We start from the raw sequence: 20,044 nt of genomic DNA on the forward strand, positions 1-20,044 counted from the left end.
GGGGTGGTGACCCTTGCGAATACATGGCCAACAGTTAGGGAAATCCAGCATTATGACTGTAATGCCAAGTTCCCCTTTAAATTTAGGATCCTGCCAGCACATATACACTAACAGGTTTTTTACAGTTTCTGCCATGAAAGCCAAGGAGAGGGGGCTGTAAGGGAATACTGGGAACAAAGCAAATGTGACATTTACGTCTAAATGCGTCTATTGATAGAACAAGATCACCTTGCATTAGTCACAGGCCGATTGGACGCACAAAGAGAAGTTTTGCCTTACCTGTGCAATATCCTTGTATGCGCCAAGGTATAAAGCCCTATAATCCTTTTTAGGCTTTAAAACTTGGAATTGAGCACTGGCAGCTCTTCCAGGGGTTTTAATCCATGTAGCGTATCCTCCCATTCACTGGCTGCCCATTATAAAAATTCAAAATGGTCAACAGCACCGGCGTGGTACTGGAGGGGCCCATGGACTGTGGTGTCTGCTTCCTCTATAGTTGCAAATAAATCCCCCCCCAATGAAAAAAACACAGGCAGGAGGGTGGCAGGGAGTGTGCAGGCGGGCCCCTTTGTAGATTTTTCTGCTGGGGGGCCCAGTGCAGACTAGTTATGCCATTGGTTCAACCCTAAGTCTATGCCACCTACATAAACAGCTCATTAGCCATTTAGAATGCAGATTGTATATGGCTCCAGTGTTAAAAGGGTGAGGTTCCAAAGGGACTATTAAAGGGCAACTAAGCCCAAAGCAACAGATTTGAAAATGTTATTTGTATTCATACATAGAGCTATATAGTAGCCAAGTGTCCCTAATTTGCAGGTATGTCAACCTCCCTGGAGTCTGGGTAATTTTTGCCCACATCCCCATTATACCCAGAACACTCCTCTGCTCCACCCGCCCCCCCCCCCCCCCCCCCGAGAAATCCAGAAGGGCTGGCAACGTCTGGTCGCTAGGCTTTAGTCTCAGGAAAGTGTTGTTACTGATTTTTAAAACTGACCAACTGCACAGAAGAATGTCAGCAATCATATAGCCAGATAAATCAATCCTCCGTGTCACCCCATAAACTACTGAAAGGCTCTTGTTATCATGAAAATAAAGGACAACATATAATGTATGGTAAGGGTGGCACATTATGTCTCCTGTAAGTGTAACCCTTTCATACCCTGATATCCAGCAGTAAAATATCAACTATAAAGCTGCTATACAACTCCCCATGTACAGCAGCCGCTCTAAGCTACAAAGGTACTGGCAGTCATTGATAAACACTGGGCAGTTACCCATGGCAACCAATTAGCAGTCTGCTTTCACGTTACACCTGCAGCTGGCTGGAAACATGTAATCACTGATTGGTTGCTATGGGTTACTGCCAAGGTGCAAATTTGCCAGTGTTTATAAATGAGCCCCAAAGACATGATGAGCCACTTTCTAAAGTGCCACCTAAGCATGGCAGATGCCTCAGCTCTGTAATTGCCACCCCTGTGCTGCTTGCGCCCCCCTGCGTACCTGCTGAGTGCTGAAGTCAAACCCCAGGTAATAAGATTCGGAAGCCATAGTGGGACAGGAAAGTTGCACAGACAGTGCAGGCAGAGTTCCCTCCCGGCAGCCTTGGGTGCCTGACCCCTCTCGCTCAGGGATAAATTAGTAACCAGCTAGTTAGTCTAACCAACCCCGTGCACAACTCCTACTCACTGGGGGTAAATGGTTTATTTGGAAACAAACAGATTTCCCACACTGCCCATTCTCTGCCCCATTACTTCCTGTGGTGTCACTGAGCCTCCTTCCTGACAGGCTCGCCTGTAATATGATTCCTCAGTGCAGAGAGATTTGCAGCACTTTGGTTCCAGCAGCTCAGCTCTAACAAACACTCACTGCCCAAATGCCCCGTAAAAACCTTACTTTTTTTTGCACAATTGTAAGTTCCACTGGGGCATGGACTGATGGGAATTATATATAATCTCTTTATAAGCTAGGGATGCCCCCTCTCTGGTTTTGACCTGGACAGCAGTTGCGACAGGGAGGCCTGGATCATGGGGTCTGCCGTATTGCAGTGGGGCCCAGCGCGAGCAAGTTATACCACTGCTAGACAGCCCAGTTTTTAAGGGGCTGCCTTGGTCAAAACCTTCTGCCTGGTTTTCAACATTTAGAAAACCTGGCAGAAACCCAGTACAGGTATCAGACCTCTTATCCGGAAACCCATTATCCAGAAAGTTTCAAATTACGGAAAAGTCATCTCCCATAGACTCCATTTTAATCAAATAATTCACCTTTTTAAAAATGATTCCCTTTTCTCTGTAATAATAAAACTGTACCTGTACTTGATCCCAACTAAGATATAATTACCCCTTATTGGGGGCAGAACAGCCCTATTGGGTTTATTTAATGGTTAAATGATTCCCTTTTCTCTGTAATAATAAAACAGTACCTGTACTTGATCCCAACTAAGATATAATTACCCCTTATTGGGGGCAGAACAGTCCTATTGGGTTTATTTAATGGTTAAATGATTCCCTTTCTCTGTAATAATAAAACAGTACCTGTACTTGATCCCAACTAAGATATAATTACCCCTTATTGGGGGCAGAACAGCCCTATTGGGTTTATTTAATGGTTAAATGATTCCCTTTTCTCTGTAATAATAAAACAGTACCTGTACTTGATCCCAACTAAGATATAATTACCCCTTATTGGGGCAGAACAGCCCTATTGGGTTTATTTAATGGTTAAATGATTCCCTTTTCTCTGTAATAATAAAACAGTACCTGTACTTGATCCCAACTAAGATATAATTACCCCTTATTGGGGCAGAACAGCCCTATTGGGTTTATTTCATGGTTAAATGATTCCCTTTTCTCTGTAATAATAAAACAGTACCTGTACTTGATCCCAACTAAGATATAATTACCCCTTATTGGGGGCAGAACAGCCCTGTTGGGTTTATTTAATGGTTAAATGATTCCCTTTTCTCTGTAATAATAAAACAGTACCTGTACTTGATCCCAACTAAGATATAATTACCCCTTATTGGGGGCAGAACAGCCCTATTGGGTTTATTTAATGGTTAAATGATTCCCTTTTCTCTGTAATAATAAAACAGTACCTGTACTTGATCCCAACTAAGATATAAACCCCTTTTGAATGTTTGCCTTCTTTTTCAGACTCTTTCTTTCCAACTTTCAAATGGGGGTCACTGACCCTGGCAGCCAAAGAACGATTGCTCTGTGAGGCTACAGTTTTATTGTTATAGTTATTTTTTATTACTTACTGTATCTTTCTATTCAGAACTTCTCCCATTCATATTCTAGTCTCTCATTGCAACTCTACCTTAGCAGGTCCCTGGTTGCTAAGGTAATGTGGACCCTAGTAACCACATACAGCTACAGTGATGTGCGGGTTGACCCACAGGTCAGAAGGGATCGGGTTAAAATTTGGGTGACCAATCCAATCACCTGCCAACTCCTCTCCATCCTGTTGCAATCGCCTCTGTTACTCGTGAATTAAACTCCTTGCCTGAATGTTACAATGACTTTTTAGATGTTTTTGAGAAGTAAAATGTAGAGAACCTTCCTTCTTACAGACCCTACAACTGCCATGAACCTTATTCTTGGTAAAGTGTAGGACTTATCCTACTCAGTCCATGAAGGAGTATATTCAAGAACATCTTTCCAAAAGTTTCTGCTGGTTTCTTTGTCCTGTGTCCAGAAAAAAAGATGGTAGCCTCAGGCCATTGATCCCCAACCAGTGGCTCGTGAGCAACATGTTTCTTCCACAAGCTTTGATTGCATAAAACCCAGTGTAATTGCCAAACAGAGCCTTCTGGGCAATTATAGTTCTTATTGGCACCTCCAAGAACTTTTTTCCTGCTTGTGTTGCTCTCCAAAACTTTTTCCATTTCAATGTGGCTCACATGTATAAAAGGTTTGGGATCCCTGCCTTAGACCCTGTATCAATTATCAAAACTTGAACAAAATAAGTTTCAAGGACGGTTATCCTTTTCCATTAACCCCTTAACTTCTTGACAAACTGGAGAATGGCGGAGTTTTCTCCAAGCTAGATCTACAAGGAGCATATAACCTCATTCCTGTATGCCAAGGATATGATTACACCAAAAACATCAATAGGCAGGCACTCCGGGATTTCAAGTGTAAAGAATTTTTGCAGAAGTTCACAGGAAAAGTAGTAAAATCAAAGTATATTTATTTAAAGCTAACACATGTAACAGCAAGCCTTACGCGTTTCGTACCTTTCGGTACTTAATCATAGGCTGAATGAACAATTATTCACAAAGAATATTTAAAGCATGAGAGGCCAATGATCATTTAGATGTGATTAGCCAATCACAACACAAAATTAATTAAGTAAAAACAATTGGCAACCATTTAAAGAAAAAGCATGTGTTAGTAGCAGTATATATCCCTTTAGTATATAATAGGATAGGTAATCTCAAAAAATGTCTGTATGTTATTTATTCATCATTGTTTACTTTATATATTATTATTTTGTTATATATATATATAGTTTAATTTATTTTCCTATTTAGATCTCGATTTGACAGATGGTATATTTATGAAAAAGTTTATTTGTTCATTATAGGAGACATGCTGATTTTGGAGTTTCCTATATTGTTTACTAAGTATAATATATAACAGCAATTAAGGTTATATATATTAGAATGCAATTTAAACATAACACGATACATCATATTCAAAGTTCAAGCCTTGCGGCTGTCTAGTATTGAGGAAGAAAATCCACTTTGTTTCTTTTTTTATAAGTGTATTAACAATGTTACCTCCTCTAGGATTTGGGAGGACCCTGTCAATACCTATAGCAGAAAAGTGTTGTAGAGATCTATTTGAGCACTCATGGAAGTGTCTTGCTACTGGTGTATGAGATTTAGTATCCGTGATGTTCAGAACATGTTCATGGATTCTTTCTTTTAATCTTCTACTGGTCTGTCCTACGTATTGTTTCCCGCAATTTTTGCAAGTGAGAAGGTAAATCACATTTCTTGTATTGCAATTTATAAAGTGTTTGATTATATAAGTCTTTTTTGTAGTTGTTGAAACAAATGTATCTGTTTTAGTTATAAATTTGCAAGTAATGCATCTTTTTGCCCCACAGGTGAAGCATCCTTTTGTGGATAAACACGTTTTTTCTGGTACGTTTTCTTGAATCATACTAGGTGACAATCTGTTTCCTATTGTTTCATTTCGCCTAGAGATAAATTTTATGCCATCATTCAAAATAGATCTAAGAATCGGGTCTGTCTTTAATATGGCTAAATTCTTGTCCACAATGTTTTTAATCTTATTATATTGAGGACTATATGTAAGTACACATGACAAAGTATTGAAGGTATCTTTAGATTTTATTAAAGTAGATTGTGTATAATTTTCTGAAGGATTATAGTCACTATCAGTAGATTTATACCTATTAAAGAGATGGTTTCTGTTTTTTGAGGCTGCTCTTTTATATGCTGTATTGAGAATAGTAGGGGTATATCCTCTTTCTCTCAATCTTTTAAACAGATCTTTTGATTTTACTATGAAATCTTCTTCATCCGAGCATATTCTTCTTAATCTTAAAAATTGACTATATGGAATATTCTTAATTAAATGTTTAGGGTGATTAGATTTTGCATTCAAAATAGTGTTAGCTGAACACTGTTTTCGAAAGATAGTGGTCGTGATGTGTTTATTGTCCACAGATAGGTTTATATCTAAATAATTCAAAAAATCTTCATTAAATTCTGAGGTGAATTTCAAATTATACGTGTTAGTGTTGATAAAAGTGAGAAATTTCTCAAAGTGACCAAAAGTGCCTGACCATATAATAACAATATCATCTATGAAGCGTCCATAAAATTGGATATATTCATGATACATGTTGTTATTATAAATATGTGTGTCTTCCCACCAACCTAAAAAAAGGTTTGCATATGAGGGAGCAAATTTGGCTCCCATTGCCGTTCCTTGGTTCTGTAAGTAATATTTCTTATTAAATAGGAAAAATTATGTGTCAACAAGAATTTAATAGCTTTTAGGATGAAGATTTTTAAGTTTTCATCGTAAGTACTGTAATGAGTGAGATGATATTTAACAGCCTCTATACCCAGGGAGTGAGGAATACATGAGTATAGTGATACCACATCTATGGAGGCCCATTTATAGGTGCCTTGTTCCCATTTGAAATCTTTTAAAGTATGTATTAAATGACTACTATCTTTTAGATAACTTGGTAGTCTCAAGACTAAAGGTTGTAGATAAGAGTCAATATATTCACATAGATTTTCACCTAGGGAGCCTATACCCGCTATGATAGGTCTACCTGGTGGCGGTCTCTCCTTTTTATGTGTTTTTGGTAAATAATGAAAGATTGCGACTTGAGGTCTATCTGGTTTCAAAAAGGAGAATAACTTTTCGTCTATGATTTTGTAATGGAGGGCTTCTGAAAGGAGGACATCTAGTTCAATTTCAAAATCATTAAGAGGATTTTTTTCTAAAGTGTTATAGGAATTCTTATCTGAAAGTTGTCTATAGGCTTCAGTTAAGTAATCAGCTTTATTAAGGACGACTATGAGGCCTCCTTTATCGGCTCTCCTTATTACAATTGTGTTGTCTTTCTCCAGATTCTTCAAAGCTTTTACCTCTTTAGATAAAAGATTATTTTTTGAGTGTAAGAATGTGTTCCTTTCATTGTTTAAACTATCGTATAGTGAAGTAAGTTCACATTCTACATTCTTTTGAAAAAGATTTATAGTATTATCTCTCAAATGTACTGGGTAATAATTGGATTTAGATTTAAATTTATCTTTTATTTGAATGGGATCAATTCCTACTCTCCCAATCTTAGGATCATTTTCTTTAAGTAGTGATTCTAGGTGAAGAACAGATACCATATCTTTAAAGTTTGACATATGGGATTGTATGGGAACAGATTTACTCTCAATCAACTCACTTTTCTTTCTATCTATGTCTACACGTTCATCAGAATAAAAGTGTTTTTTTAGCAAAAGCTTACGTACAAATCGGTTAATGTCCGTTATTGTGTCAAATAAGTCGAAGTCTTTCGTTGGGCAAAAAGTAAGTCCTTTTTCCAATACAGATTTTTCTTCAGGAGTTAGAGTCCTACACGAGAGATTCAAAATTTTCTCCTCTCTTTGTTCCTCAGTGGATATTTTGGTGTTCTGGGGGTGAATTCTTCCTCGCCTGATTCGCTTGATCGAAAGTTCTTTTTGTTCTTCCATTTGATTCTTCCATCTTGGTCGTTTTTTGTAGATGAAGAGATATTCGATCTAATATCTTCACTCCATGAACTCATTGTCATCTGTAAGCGAATTTGGATATTTCTTAATTCTCAAGCCTCTAGGAATCATATCTAAAGATATGTATTTTTCAAAAGTGGCTATCTCCCACCATAAACGTAATTCTTTAAGTGATAAAGTCTCAAAAGATGAGAAGAAATCACGTAACGTGGAAGTAGATTCAGAACTTTCTTGAGAGAAAATTTTATCCAATTTTTGTTGCCTAGATTCCATGTTGATGGACAGGGCAATCAGTCAAAGTGTTATAGATAGTTAGGTAGAAAAAATGGAGAATTTTAGTGATCTATCAAAATTATTATATACTTAAGTGGAACTCCTCTGTCTAAGTAGAAAAAGTAGTTAATTACAGACATTAATTTGAGTACTCAGGCCAACTTTTCTGTGAACTAATGCCTATATAGGTACCTATTTCTAGTGAAAGAATATAAAAGTTAAATATAGTAACTTTTTAGTTAATTTTATATAAGTATGTATTTTTTACTTTACAAGTATTAAAATTAAACATTAGTGAATATATGTAATAGGAGTAACATGAATGTTTAATACAGGTGACTTAGTAATGTATATTACTTCTGCTCTCCTATTCAAATCTAAAGGGTGTCAAACAATAGGTATGACACTTTTAGTTATTGTTAAAAAGTGGATTATGAATGGTAATTGGCTCACCAAATAGCCAATTAGACCCAGGTGCAAGTTGCCCTGAGTCTTGCACTTTAGGGAGTTAATCTTATGTAGATTCAATAGGTTGAAGGTTGTGATCTTATGCACTCACCAAATTGGTAATTAGACTCAGGTGCAATAGAGCCCTGAGTCAAAGCGTAAAGTTGTGCTGACTTGGTTTTCAAAAAGTCAGTAAAAAGTATTTAACACTGTTGTAGCTAGAGCTTATTGTTATGAGCAATATGTTAAGTCTCACCAGTAGTATCTTAATGACTCAGGTGCTATAGCCCTGAGTCCGTCGCTTATGGGAAACTGACAGGAAACAATGTCAGATTCACTTAAAAGTAGAACATGCAAAGATCTATTTGGATTTCTAATAGGAAGTGAAAAAGCTCACCCTTGAAATCAAGGTGACCCAGGTGCATAAGCCCTGAGCCCTGCGTATAGAAATCAGAGAGGCAAAAAGGCATATGGATCTCATTAAACTTTAGTATTTAGCTGATGTAATGTTTTAATACTCTCACCCTTTTTATCCTGTGACCCAGGTGCTTAAGCCCTGGGTCCAGCGTTTAGAGGGGTTCACAGAAAAACACGATGAATAGATGTAAATATGTATAGTAGTACAGGCTCACCGTTATTACCAAATGACTCGGGTGCCACTGCCCCGAGTCATACATATATGGAGAAGTCACCAGCAAGAAAGAAATAATAATAATAAAAAAAAAATATAATAAAAATAAGTGGATGTAAACGTGTGACTTGATTGTGAAAAACAGCTCACCGTAATACTTCTATGACTCGGGTGCTACTGCCCCGAGTCTTGCACGTTACGTGATTTCTTCTCATCTTTTGAGACTTTATCACTTAAAGAATTACGTTTATGGTGGGAGATAGCCACTTTTGAAAAATACATATCTTTAGATATGATTCCTAGAGGCTTGAGAATTAAGAAATATCCAAATTCGCTTACAGATGACAATGAGTTCATGGAGCAGTGGAACAGAATTCGGTCGGATTGCTCCCTGAGACTCATGAATTTATTAATCAACAAAAAACAACAATTATACGAAAAAGTCAAGACGGATACTTTTGAACTTAAACAAACTCACACTCATCTTGTAGATTTTTCTGATTATACAAATTTATTAGATAAACTTAACAAAAAAATAGAGAACTTTGAGACAAATATCATGGATAACAAAACAAATAAATTTAAAAGAGATAAAAAAGACTACGATATGAACTTAGTATATAACTGGTCACAATACCGTAATAAACAGAGAAAATCTTTTTCTAGAAAAGATAGAAATGTTAAACATAGGTCCATTCTTAAATCCACTAAGGAAAAAAGAGTCAGTTTTTCAGGGACAGACTTTGAAAGCTTAGATAGTAACAGTGAATCAGATACGGGTGCCTGCTCCTCCTCTCCTTTTTCTCCTCAGGACACTAGAGATTTCAGAATGAAGAATTCCCTCTTGGGTGAAGATATCAGATCGAATATCTCTTCATCTACAAAAAACGACCAAGATGGAAGAATAAAATGGAAGAACAAAAAGAACTTTCGATCAAGCGAATCAGGCGAGGAAGAATTCACCCCCAGAACACCAAAATATCCACTGAGGAACAAAGAGAGGAGAAAATTTTGAATCTCTCGCGTAGGACTCTAACTCCTGAAGAAAAATCTGTATTGGAAAAAGGACTTACTTTTTGCCCAACGAAAGACTTCGACTTATTTGACACAATAACGGACATTAACCGATTTGTACGTAAGCTTTTGCTAAAAAAACACTTTTATTCTGATGAACGTGTAGACATAGATAGAAAGAAAAGTGAGTTGATTGAGAGTAAATCTGTTCCCATACAATCCCATATGTCAAACTTTAAAGATATGGTATCTGTTCTTCACCTAGAATCACTACTTAAAGAAAATGATCCTAAGATTGGGAGAGTAGGAATTGATCCCATTCAAATAAAAGATAAATTTAAATCTAAATCTAATTATTACCCAGTACATTCGAGAGATAATACTATAAATCTTTTTCAAAAGAATGTAGAATGTGAACTTACTTCACTATACGATAGTTTAAACAATGAAAGGAACACATTCTTACACTCAAAAAATAATCTTTTATCTAAAGAGGTAAAAGCTTTGAAGAATCTGGAGAAAGACAACACAATTGTAATAAGGAGAGCCGATAAAGGAGGCCTCATAGTCGTCCTTAATAAAGCTGATTACTTAACTGAAGCCTATAGACAACTTTCAGATAAGAATTCCTATAACACTTTAGAAAAAAATCCTCTTAATGATTTTGAAATTGAACTAGATGTCCTCCTTTCAGAAGCCCTCCATTACAAAATCATAGACGAAAAGTTATTCTCCTTTTTGAAACCAGATAGACCTCAAGTCGCAATCTTTCATTATTTACCAAAAACACATAAAAAGGAGAGACCGCCACCAGGTAGACCTATCATAGCGGGTATAGGCTCCCTAGGTGAAAATCTATGTGAATATATTGACTCTTATCTACAACCTTTAGTCTTGAGACTACCAAGTTATCTAAAAGATAGTAGTCATTTAATACATACTTTAAAAGATTTCAAATGGGAACAAGGCACCTATAAATGGGCCTCCATAGATGTGGTATCACTATACTCATGTATTCCTCACTCCCTGGGTATAGAGGCTGTTAAATATCATCTCACTCATTACAGTACTTACGATGAAAACTTAAAAATCTTCATCCTAAAAGCTATTAAATTCTTGTTGACACATAATTTTTTCCTATTTAATAAGAAATATTACTTACAGAACCAAGGAACGGCAATGGGAGCCAAATTTGCTCCCTCATATGCAAACCTTTTTTTAGGTTGGTGGGAAGACACACATATTTATAATAACAACATGTATCATGAATATATCCAATTTTATGGACGCTTCATAGATGATATTGTTATTATATGGTCAGGCACTTTTGGTCACTTTGAGAAATTTCTCACTTTTATCAACACTAACACGTATAATTTGAAATTCACCTCAGAATTTAATGAAGATTTTTTGAATTATTTAGATATAAACCTATCTGTGGACAATAAACACATCACGACCACTATCTTTCGAAAACAGTGTTCAGCTAACACTATTTTGAATGCAAAATCTAATCACCCTAAACATTTAATTAAGAATATTCCATATAGTCAATTTTTAAGATTAAGAAGAATATGCTCGGATGAAGAAGATTTCATAGTAAAATCAAAAGATCTGTTTAAAAGATTGAGAGAAAGAGGATATACCCCTACTATTCTCAATACAGCATATAAAAGAGCAGCCTCAAAAAACAGAAACCATCTCTTTAATAGGTATAAATCTACTGATAGTGACTATAATCCTTCAGAAAATTATACACAATCTACTTTAATAAAATCTAAAGATACCTTCAATACTTTGTCATGTGTACTTACATATAGTCCTCAATATAATAAGATTAAAAACATTGTGGACAAGAATTTAGCCATATTAAAGACAGACCCGATTCTTAGATCTATTTTGAATGATGGCATAAAATTTATCTCTAGGCGAAATGAAACAATAGGAAACAGATTGTCACCTAGTATGATTCAAGAAAACGTACCAGAAAAAACGTGTTTATCCACAAAAGGATGCTTCACCTGTGGGGCAAAAAGATGCATTACTTGCAAATTTATAACTAAAACAGATACATTTGTTTCAACAACTACAAAAAAGACTTATATAATCAAACACTTTATAAATTGCAATACAAGAAATGTGATTTACCTTCTCACTTGCAAAAATTGCGGGAAACAATACGTAGGACAGACCAGTAGAAGATTAAAAGAAAGAATCCGTGAACATGTTCTGAACATCACGGATACTAAATCTCATACACCAGTAGCAAGACACTTCCATGAGTGCTCAAATAGATCTCTACAACACTTTTCTGCTATAGGTATTGACAGGGTCCTCCCAAATCCTAGAGGAGGTAACATTGTTAATACACTTATAAAAAAGAAACAAAGTGGATTTTCTTCCTCAATACTAGACAGCCGCAAGGCTTGAACTTTGAATATGATGTATCGTGTTATGTTTAAATTGCATTCTAATATATATAACCTTAATTGCTGTTATATATTATACTTAGTAAACAATATAGGAAACTCCAAAATCAGCATGTCTCCTATAATGAACAAATAAACTTTTTCATAAATATACCATCTGTCAAATCGAGATCTAAATAGGAAAATAAATTAAACTATATATATATATAACAAAATAATAATATATAAAGTAAACAATGATGAATAAATAACATACAGACATTTTTTGAGATTACCTATCCTATTATATACTAAAGGGATATATACTGCTACTAACACATGCTTTTTCTTTAAATGGTTGCCAATTGTTTTTACTTAATTAATTTTGTGTTGTGATTGGCTAATCACATCTAAATGATCATTGGCCTCTCATGCTTTAAATATTCTTTGTGAATAATTGTTCATTCAGCCTATGATTAAGTACCGAAAGGTACGAAACGCGTAAGGCTTGCTGTTACATGTGTTAGCTTTAAATAAATATACTTTGATTTTACTACTTTTCCTGTGAACTTCTGCAAAAATTCTTTACACTTGAAATCCCGGAGTGCCTGCCTATTGATGTTTTTGGTGTATCCATGATGGCTCCCTCTGGCTGAAGGTCTGGGGCATGAGCACCTGGGCCCAACTATACTATGGGTGAGATTTGATTTATACCCTCTCTCTTATGAGCTTATGTATCCCCCTTCTTTTTGTGCCAAGGATATGAGTTGAAGACTGCTTTCAACACCAGAGATGGATATTATGAGTATTCGGCTATGCCATTCGGCTTACATAATGCCCCAGCAGTTTTTCCGCGCTGTATCCATGACATCTTTCATGACCTGCTTCAGTCTTGTGTTGTGGTTAATTTTCGTGGTTAATTTAGATGATACCCTGGTTTTTACTTCCTCTCTGCATGAACAAGTTAAACTCGTCCTGCAACATCTGAGAGAGAATAACCTTTATGCAAAAGCTGGAAAAGTGTGACTTTTACAAACCTAAAATTCCTTTTTTTGGGTACATCTTCTCCTCCTCCAGTTTTAAAATAGATCCTGCCAAGGTATCAGCAGTACTGAACTGGCCACTCTGGTGGATTTAAAACAACATTTTTTGGGGGTTTGCCAATTTTTATCAAAGGTTTATTAATGGGTTTTAAGATTGTTGCCCCATGTACTGCTCTCATGCCCGAAATACTGGTCTTGTGAAGCCCAAAAAGCCCTTGAGAATTTAAAGTTGTTGTTTGCTTTGCTCCTGTGTTGATTCACCTAAAAAAACCTTGATGTTTCTGATTTTGGGTTGGGGCCATTTTGTTTCAGTGCCCAGTTTCCATGGTCCCTTACACCCATGTGCTTTCTTCTCTAGAAAATTTTCTCCAGCTGAGAGGAACTACAACATTAGTAATCATGGTTGGCCATGAAAGTGGTTTTGGAGAATTGGTGTCACCCGTTGGAGGGTACCATTGAGCCTATCAACATTCTTACTGATCACAAAAATCTGGAGTACATTTCTTGTACTCTGACTGAACCCATGCCAAACACACTGAGCACTGTTTTTCTCCAGATTTAATTTTCTTATTTCCTACTGACCTGGTTCCAAAATGTCAAAGCAGATGCAGATGCTTTATCTTGGTTTAAACGTTGCAGATCTGCTCCTCCCTTCCAGGTTGGGGACTCGGGAGTCGGGCTGCCTGCAAAAAATATTCATCTGTTGGGTCCTCATTTAATTGGTCCTTTTATGATCAAGGAACTTGTTAATCTGGTGTGTGTAAAATTAGACCTATCTCACAGCATGAAAATGTTTAACTCCTTCGATGTCTCCTTATTGAACCCTTGGTCAAGAATGCCTTTTCCTCTGTTTCCTTTCCTTTTGTTGAAGAGAATCAGGAATTCAAAGTACAGGAGATTGTTGACTCCCGTAAGGTTAGAGGTAATATCCAATACCTTATTCATTGGAAAAGGTTTGGTCCTAAGTAGAGGTCTTAAGGTTAAACCTTTTCATAGAAAGTCTATAGTAAAACCTTGGGAGCCTCTGGTGCCTGCTCCTGAGGGACATGGTACAGAATGCATTAGAAGGCAAGTACGCCATGATGCGCAGCTGTGCATTATGATGCACAATTTTGAACCAGATTTGTAAACTAATGATTCCCCAGTCCCTCCTTTTATTGTCCGAGCTGACTGTGTTTTTTTCAGTCCTGCTTAAAGCTGGCCATACACGCACCAATGATATCATACGAAACCTCATTTCGTACGATATTCGGTGCGTGTATGGCAGCTCAATGAGGTGACCAATATCGCAAAAGGCTGCAGATATCGGTTGACTCGTCGATCTGCCAGGTTAATAGATTTTAATTGGGCGCCATTGAAGTACCCGAGCAAAATCTACGTTCAGGGCCAAATCGGCAGAAGGAGGTAGAGTTTCTATTGACCTCCATATCTGACAATTAAGCCCTGAACGTCAGTGGACCAATGGTCGCACGAAAGATCAAAAATTGCTATGTGTATGCCCACCTTTAGCCTGTTATTTTGACTGTGCCTGATCCTGACTGTTTGCTGCCTGCCCTGACTTCTTGCCTGTATCATGCTTTGGATCAAACTCCACTGTGCCCAGGTTTTCTCTGTTGGTCCTCAACAGAAAGTTGCTCCTGCTCACTTATGAGGGTGATCTTTCAAGCAGCCCCCAGGGTTCCCATTACACAGAACAGGACAATGGCAACAGGAGGGCAGGATGGTGGCACTGGGACAAGATGGCAACAGGAGGGCAATATGGCAACCCTACAGCAAGATGGTGGCACTGAGGCAAGATGGTGACATTAAGGCAAGTTAAGCAGTTCTTCTTCATGTGGATCCTACACCTATTCTTACCTACAGTACACCAGCCTTTAGTTTGGATGATAATTCATGTTTTTTCACTTTTCAACAGAGAAGCCAAATGCACGATATTGCACTCAGTCCGGTCATGAGACCAAATACTGTCAGACTGGTTTCGTCTGTTTTCCCTTTGAGTGTACATATTAAGCTCTTGTTATTTGTTCAGCATTAATTCCTCCCAGCGATGCCAGCACAAAGCTTGCACTTGTTTCTCTCTCACTTTATTTCCCTTCAGGTGATATTTTATGCCCATATAATACAAAGTCAGATTTCTTTGCTTGCCCTTTTGAATGCTCTACTGGAACTGGTCCACTAGCGCTTACACAATAGAACTGTATTTAACCGATTCGTTCCATGCAGCCTGAAATGATATATAACCTCCTCTTAACTACTATTGCCATTTACTTCACTTTTTAAATCCTTTCAAGGTCTTTTTGGATTTTGGGTTCTCAAAGTCGCAGCTTTCTCCCAGACTGGATTTGTACATGGAATGAATGCAATGTGTATATTGGTGTATCCACGGCCATAAATAACTTTAACAGACTATACCATTTTATTTAGGCCGTGCAGGTTCCAGAATCACTGATGTACCTGACAAGTATCTTCTCCAATAAGGTAAGGAGGAAAAATCCTCATTTTTTCAAATTCAACTACTATTGGATGTTAGATTATATCATTTCTTTGTTGTTGTTGTTGCATTTAGCAGTGTTTTTAGTATGTACAGTATACAAGGCCTACAAACCCCGGACAAATAAAATACAGTATTTCCTTGCTTTGTTGCTGGTGTTTCTAGGTATTGGGTCAGAATCCAGCAATAGTCACTCTTGAAAGGTCAGGGATGCTTTATCTGCCAGTCCCTATTGTTTATATTTAGCTGGGAACGCCAGCAGTGCTGTAAAGGACAAACAATACTGCTTTCAATTGCAAGTAACAACTCTAAAACCACTGAAAAATGTAATTAATGTATATTGGAATGTTGCCTAGAATTACACACATAGGATGATGCTGTATGATGTGATCATTCCTCCCACATCAGCCCATATGCAATACAATCAGAGGGATCGCCTATTCTGCCCAGGGTTATTGTATTGCATAACTAATTCATATATTGTGCTATACTTTATACCCAGGGCAGGGCAGAAAGGTCCATTTTTCCCAGCATTCTCAGGTTGCACATACAAAGGCTGCGTCTGATCCATCCAGCATGCATTGTCCTGGGTCCATGAAATAACATTCCTATGACTTATTAATGGAAAAGACCAGTAGGAACATTTGTGCACTTAGGAACTTTTAGGAGCTCGTTATAAGGGATACAATAATCAGAAATAGATAGTTTGCCATTGTGCCAGTAATGTTTGATAAAACAGTATAATGTAATGATTTGTCTGCTGGTATTAGAATGTAATCACTTTTCTGGAATTTCCCAGTATCACTTTATACAAGGGGAACTCCGCCTTCCGAACCAAATTTGTTCAAGTGCCCGACACACACAGAAACCCCTAATATACCTATCAATGTAACCTGTTCAAAAAGTTTGAATAAATAGCATTTGGGGAGGAGGGACTAAAATGCTGATGTTACAAATTGCAACAACTTCTCCACAGCTTACAGACAGCATGCAGAAGAACTACATAACCCACAATGCATTGCACTGGGGTGTTCCTTTCCTTATTGACATCACGTGTGTGGGGGATTGTGGGATTGGTAGGAGGCAGGCTGAAGGCAGGCTGGGGACAGGCGACTACTGTTACATTTTATTTGAGTCTCAAAGTAGCCAGCCAGATCAGCAGGGGAGCAGGGGGCGGGGCTTAGGGAACTGTTCCAAACTATATTATTACATTAAAAAATCGTAATAATAGGCATTGTGGGTACATCATGGTGGCATGGTGGTGGGTAAACCATGGTAGCATGTTGGCAGCATGTTGTTTCCCATGATCCCACAGAGCACTGTACTGTATTAAACATGATTTAGTATTAGTGCTTTGGAATATAAATATTCCTGCTGGAACATCCATAATAAGGCAAAAGAAGTACAGTACATCCCAGTGGAATATACTATTTGGAGAGACTGTTAAAAACAAGGATTAAGGTGACAGAACATTCGCTATGGAAACCACTGAGTATTATATTATCTCTGACAGCGGGATTAATTCCTTGGAAAGAAAACATTCTTCATCGATATAAAGGATTTCATTTCATTCAGTTCATAAATGTTCAGTGAAACCCATGGCTATGGCTCATTCCCCATAGGAAGCCACCTACCTGCATATTTATATCTGTGTGTGGCAGCTCTCACTGCTTCACAGCTGTTACAGACCACATGGTTAGTGCATTGTAAAGGGCCACTCCAACAACATACCACACTGCTTGCTTTTAGCCTATAGAGCTAAAGAAATGGGGTACCGCTGTATTATGGCCACATAAGTATTCCCCTTGGCTGCAGGGTAAACTTTCCTATTTGGCCAGTCAAAGATACAAATGACTTGCGATAATAATTCAGATTCATTATATGTGCAGTGATACATCGGCCATCATATTTGATCAGAATTGAGATAATACGGAGACGCTTCTGATTGCAAATCAATATAAATATTATATAGATATTCTTGGAACCGTAACTAAATAGTTCATAACATAGAAAAGTTGGTTGGATAGGCTTTGTGGATCAGATAGGATAGTGGGTTGGATATTATAGTGGGTAGGATAGTGGGTCAGAGAGGATATTGGGTCAGATAGGGTAGTGGGTTTAATAGGGTAGTGCGGTGGATACAATAGTGGGTCAGATAGGGTAGTGGGATGGATACAATAGTGGGTCAGATAGGGTAGTGGGATGGATACAATAGTGGGTCAGAGAGGGTAGTGGGGTGGATACAATAGTGGGTCAGATAGGGTAGTGGGATGGATACAATAGTGGGTCAGATAGGGCAGTGGGGTGCATACAATAGTGGGTCAGATAGGGTAGTGGGGTGGATACAATAGTGGGTCAGAGAGGGCAGTGCGATGGATACAATAGTGGGTCAGATAGGGTAGTGGGATGGATACAATAGTGGGTCAGATAGGGCAGTGGGATGGATACAATAGTGGGTCAGAGAGGGCAGTGGGATGGATACAATAGTGGGTCAGATAGGGTAGTGGGGTGCATACAATAGTGGGTCAGATAGGGTAGTGGGGTGGATACAATAGTGGGTCAGATAGCATTGTGGGTTAGATAGGATAATGGGTTAGATAGGATAGTGGTTTGGATATTATAGTGGGTAGGATAGTGGGTCAGATAGGGTAGTGGGTTCGATACAATAGTGGGTCAGATAGGATAATTGGTTAGATAGGATAGTGGGTTGGATATTATAGTGCAGGGATCACCAACCTTTTATACCTGTGAGCTACATTCAAATGGGAAAAGAGTTGGGGAGCAAAACAATCATGAAAAAAGTTCCAGGGGTGCCAAATAAGAGCTATGATTGGCTATATTTGGTAGTTCCTATGTGGACTGGCAGCCTACAGGAGGTTCTGTTTGGCAGGACACATTGTTTTTATGCAACCAAAACTTGCCTCCCAGCCAGAATTCAAAAATACCCCTGCTTTGAGGCCCCTGGGAGCAACACCCAAAGGGTTGGGGAGCAACATGTTGCCCCTGAGCCACTGGTTGGGGATCTCTATTATAGTGGGTAGGATAGGATAGTGGGTCAGAGAGGATATCTCACCCATATTTGGCCCACCATTTAGTTGGTTAAACAGGTGGACCTTGATATATGGTCATCTTTTTTTAGTCTAATAAGCCACTTTTCCTATGTCATTGGTCAACAGTCGCAACACCGAGCTGGAATTATCCCTTTAAACACAGAGCTCTGCCTCGCCTGCCAGCACTTTAATGCCTCGGACTAAACCTGAAAACTGAAACCATTCAGTATGGTTGTTCCCTCCCTGCTGTTTTGTATCCTATTTAATTTATTTTTTTGGCCAGGATTTCTACCTTAAGTCAATAATCTCCCTGTACTGTACTTATCATTTACTTTTCAACCAAGACACCCAGGACAACCTGAAATACATGTAGCCAGTTGCACGGAGAGAGGAGACCTTCTGTGCCAGGCAGGGAAACAGACTCTCTCATGGTGCCAAGTGACTTGTCAGAAAGTCCTGAGAGCAGCCATCCAGAGATGGCAGGGTGCTGTGGGTGCTGGGAGAAGTTCTCGCTGTGGGAACAACTGGTAAAGGCGTATAAATATATGACTGAGATATTATCTCTGACTCACACTTTCAAGGAGCCAGCTGACGGCACCAGGAAGCCGAGCAAAATGGATATCAGCCGGCTGGAGGAGCAGTACCACTGCATTAAGCAGAAGCAGAAGCAGCAGACCCATATCATTGTGTTCAAAGCAGGTACGTGGGGCACAAAAGCACTTTAATACTGAGGGGCTTCTGTAAAGGAAACCATTACTCACAGACAAGTCTTTTAACTTCTGTTCTCTCCTTCTCTGTCCCCCAAAAATTGTCTCAGCTCTAGCTGGGTACTGCAATAAATGTTGGATAACCCTGATATTTACTGTTCCTTTGAATATAGTGCAATACCTGCAACCCTACTACTAGCTTTACTGTACAATATATATAATTATTATTGCTATTATTACATTTATTTTGGCAGCACAACATACTGAGCACATCTGTACCCAAGGGTAGTAATGACATTTACTGTACAGAGCTGCAGAATATGTTGGTGCCTAAAATATACATGGTAGTAATAATAATAATAACAGCTGACATTCAGAAAAATTCACTGGTTAAGGCACTACCCATAAAGGCTCACAATCTAAGGGAGTGAGACACGAGGCACTAAAATGGCTTCAGCGTATGATGCAAATTGAAGGGTTGATGGGAATATGATTATGAACTCAGTGCTAATAATCGGTATAACCCTAACACAAATCTGGAAAACTTATTTTCACAAGCCGCTAGGATCCTGCAGCAGGTTGGGTACCTGTGGGTCGCGAGTAGGATTTTCAGAATAAGGTCACAGATCGAGTTGCAGGTCTTATCTATATTTCTTATCTTATATTATCATTTTTATATTATCTCTATTTTATTCTTTCAAACCTTTTTAAACATTTTTTTC

At 38.1% G+C, this 20,044-nt stretch overlaps 2 protein-coding genes across 8 annotated transcripts in view; one reads left to right on the forward strand and one right to left on the reverse strand.

The window, feature by feature from the left end:
- xylb (xylulokinase homolog (H. influenzae)) overlaps positions 1 to 1,752 on the reverse strand; it is a 74,533-nt gene extending 72,781 nt beyond the window's left edge. For 2 of the 5 annotated variants that reach the window (XM_031903869.1, XM_018094764.2), the window contains exons 1-2: positions 1,501 to 1,749; positions 280 to 409 (exon numbers count right to left, since the gene is read on the reverse strand). In XM_031903869.1, the coding sequence (XP_031759729.1) occupies positions 280 to 402 (123 nt within the window). In that variant the 5' untranslated portion in view covers positions 403 to 409; positions 1,501 to 1,749. Of the gene's footprint in view, positions 1 to 279; positions 410 to 1,500 lie in introns of all 5 variants that reach the window. The other 3 variants (XM_018094763.2, XM_002932491.5, XM_031903868.1) reach the window with 3 other exon arrangements.
- c6h9orf152 (chromosome 6 C9orf152 homolog) overlaps positions 1,413 to 20,044 on the forward strand; it is a 32,978-nt gene continuing 14,346 nt past the window's right edge. Inside the window, exons 1-3 of one of the 3 annotated variants that reach the window (XM_018094766.2) lie at positions 1,413 to 1,527; positions 15,499 to 15,552; positions 19,197 to 19,314. In XM_018094766.2, coding sequence (XP_017950255.1) covers positions 15,523 to 15,552; positions 19,197 to 19,314 — 148 coding nt within the window. In that variant the 5' untranslated portion in view covers positions 1,413 to 1,527; positions 15,499 to 15,522. Of the gene's footprint in view, positions 1,528 to 15,108; positions 15,553 to 18,830; positions 19,315 to 20,044 lie in introns of those variants that run through there. The other 2 variants (XM_031903870.1, XM_018094765.2) reach the window with 2 other exon arrangements.

This window comes from Xenopus tropicalis, chromosome 6, assembly GCF_000004195.4.
Source record: "Xenopus tropicalis strain Nigerian chromosome 6, UCB_Xtro_10.0, whole genome shotgun sequence".
NCBI lineage: Eukaryota > Metazoa > Chordata > Amphibia > Anura > Pipidae > Xenopus > Xenopus tropicalis.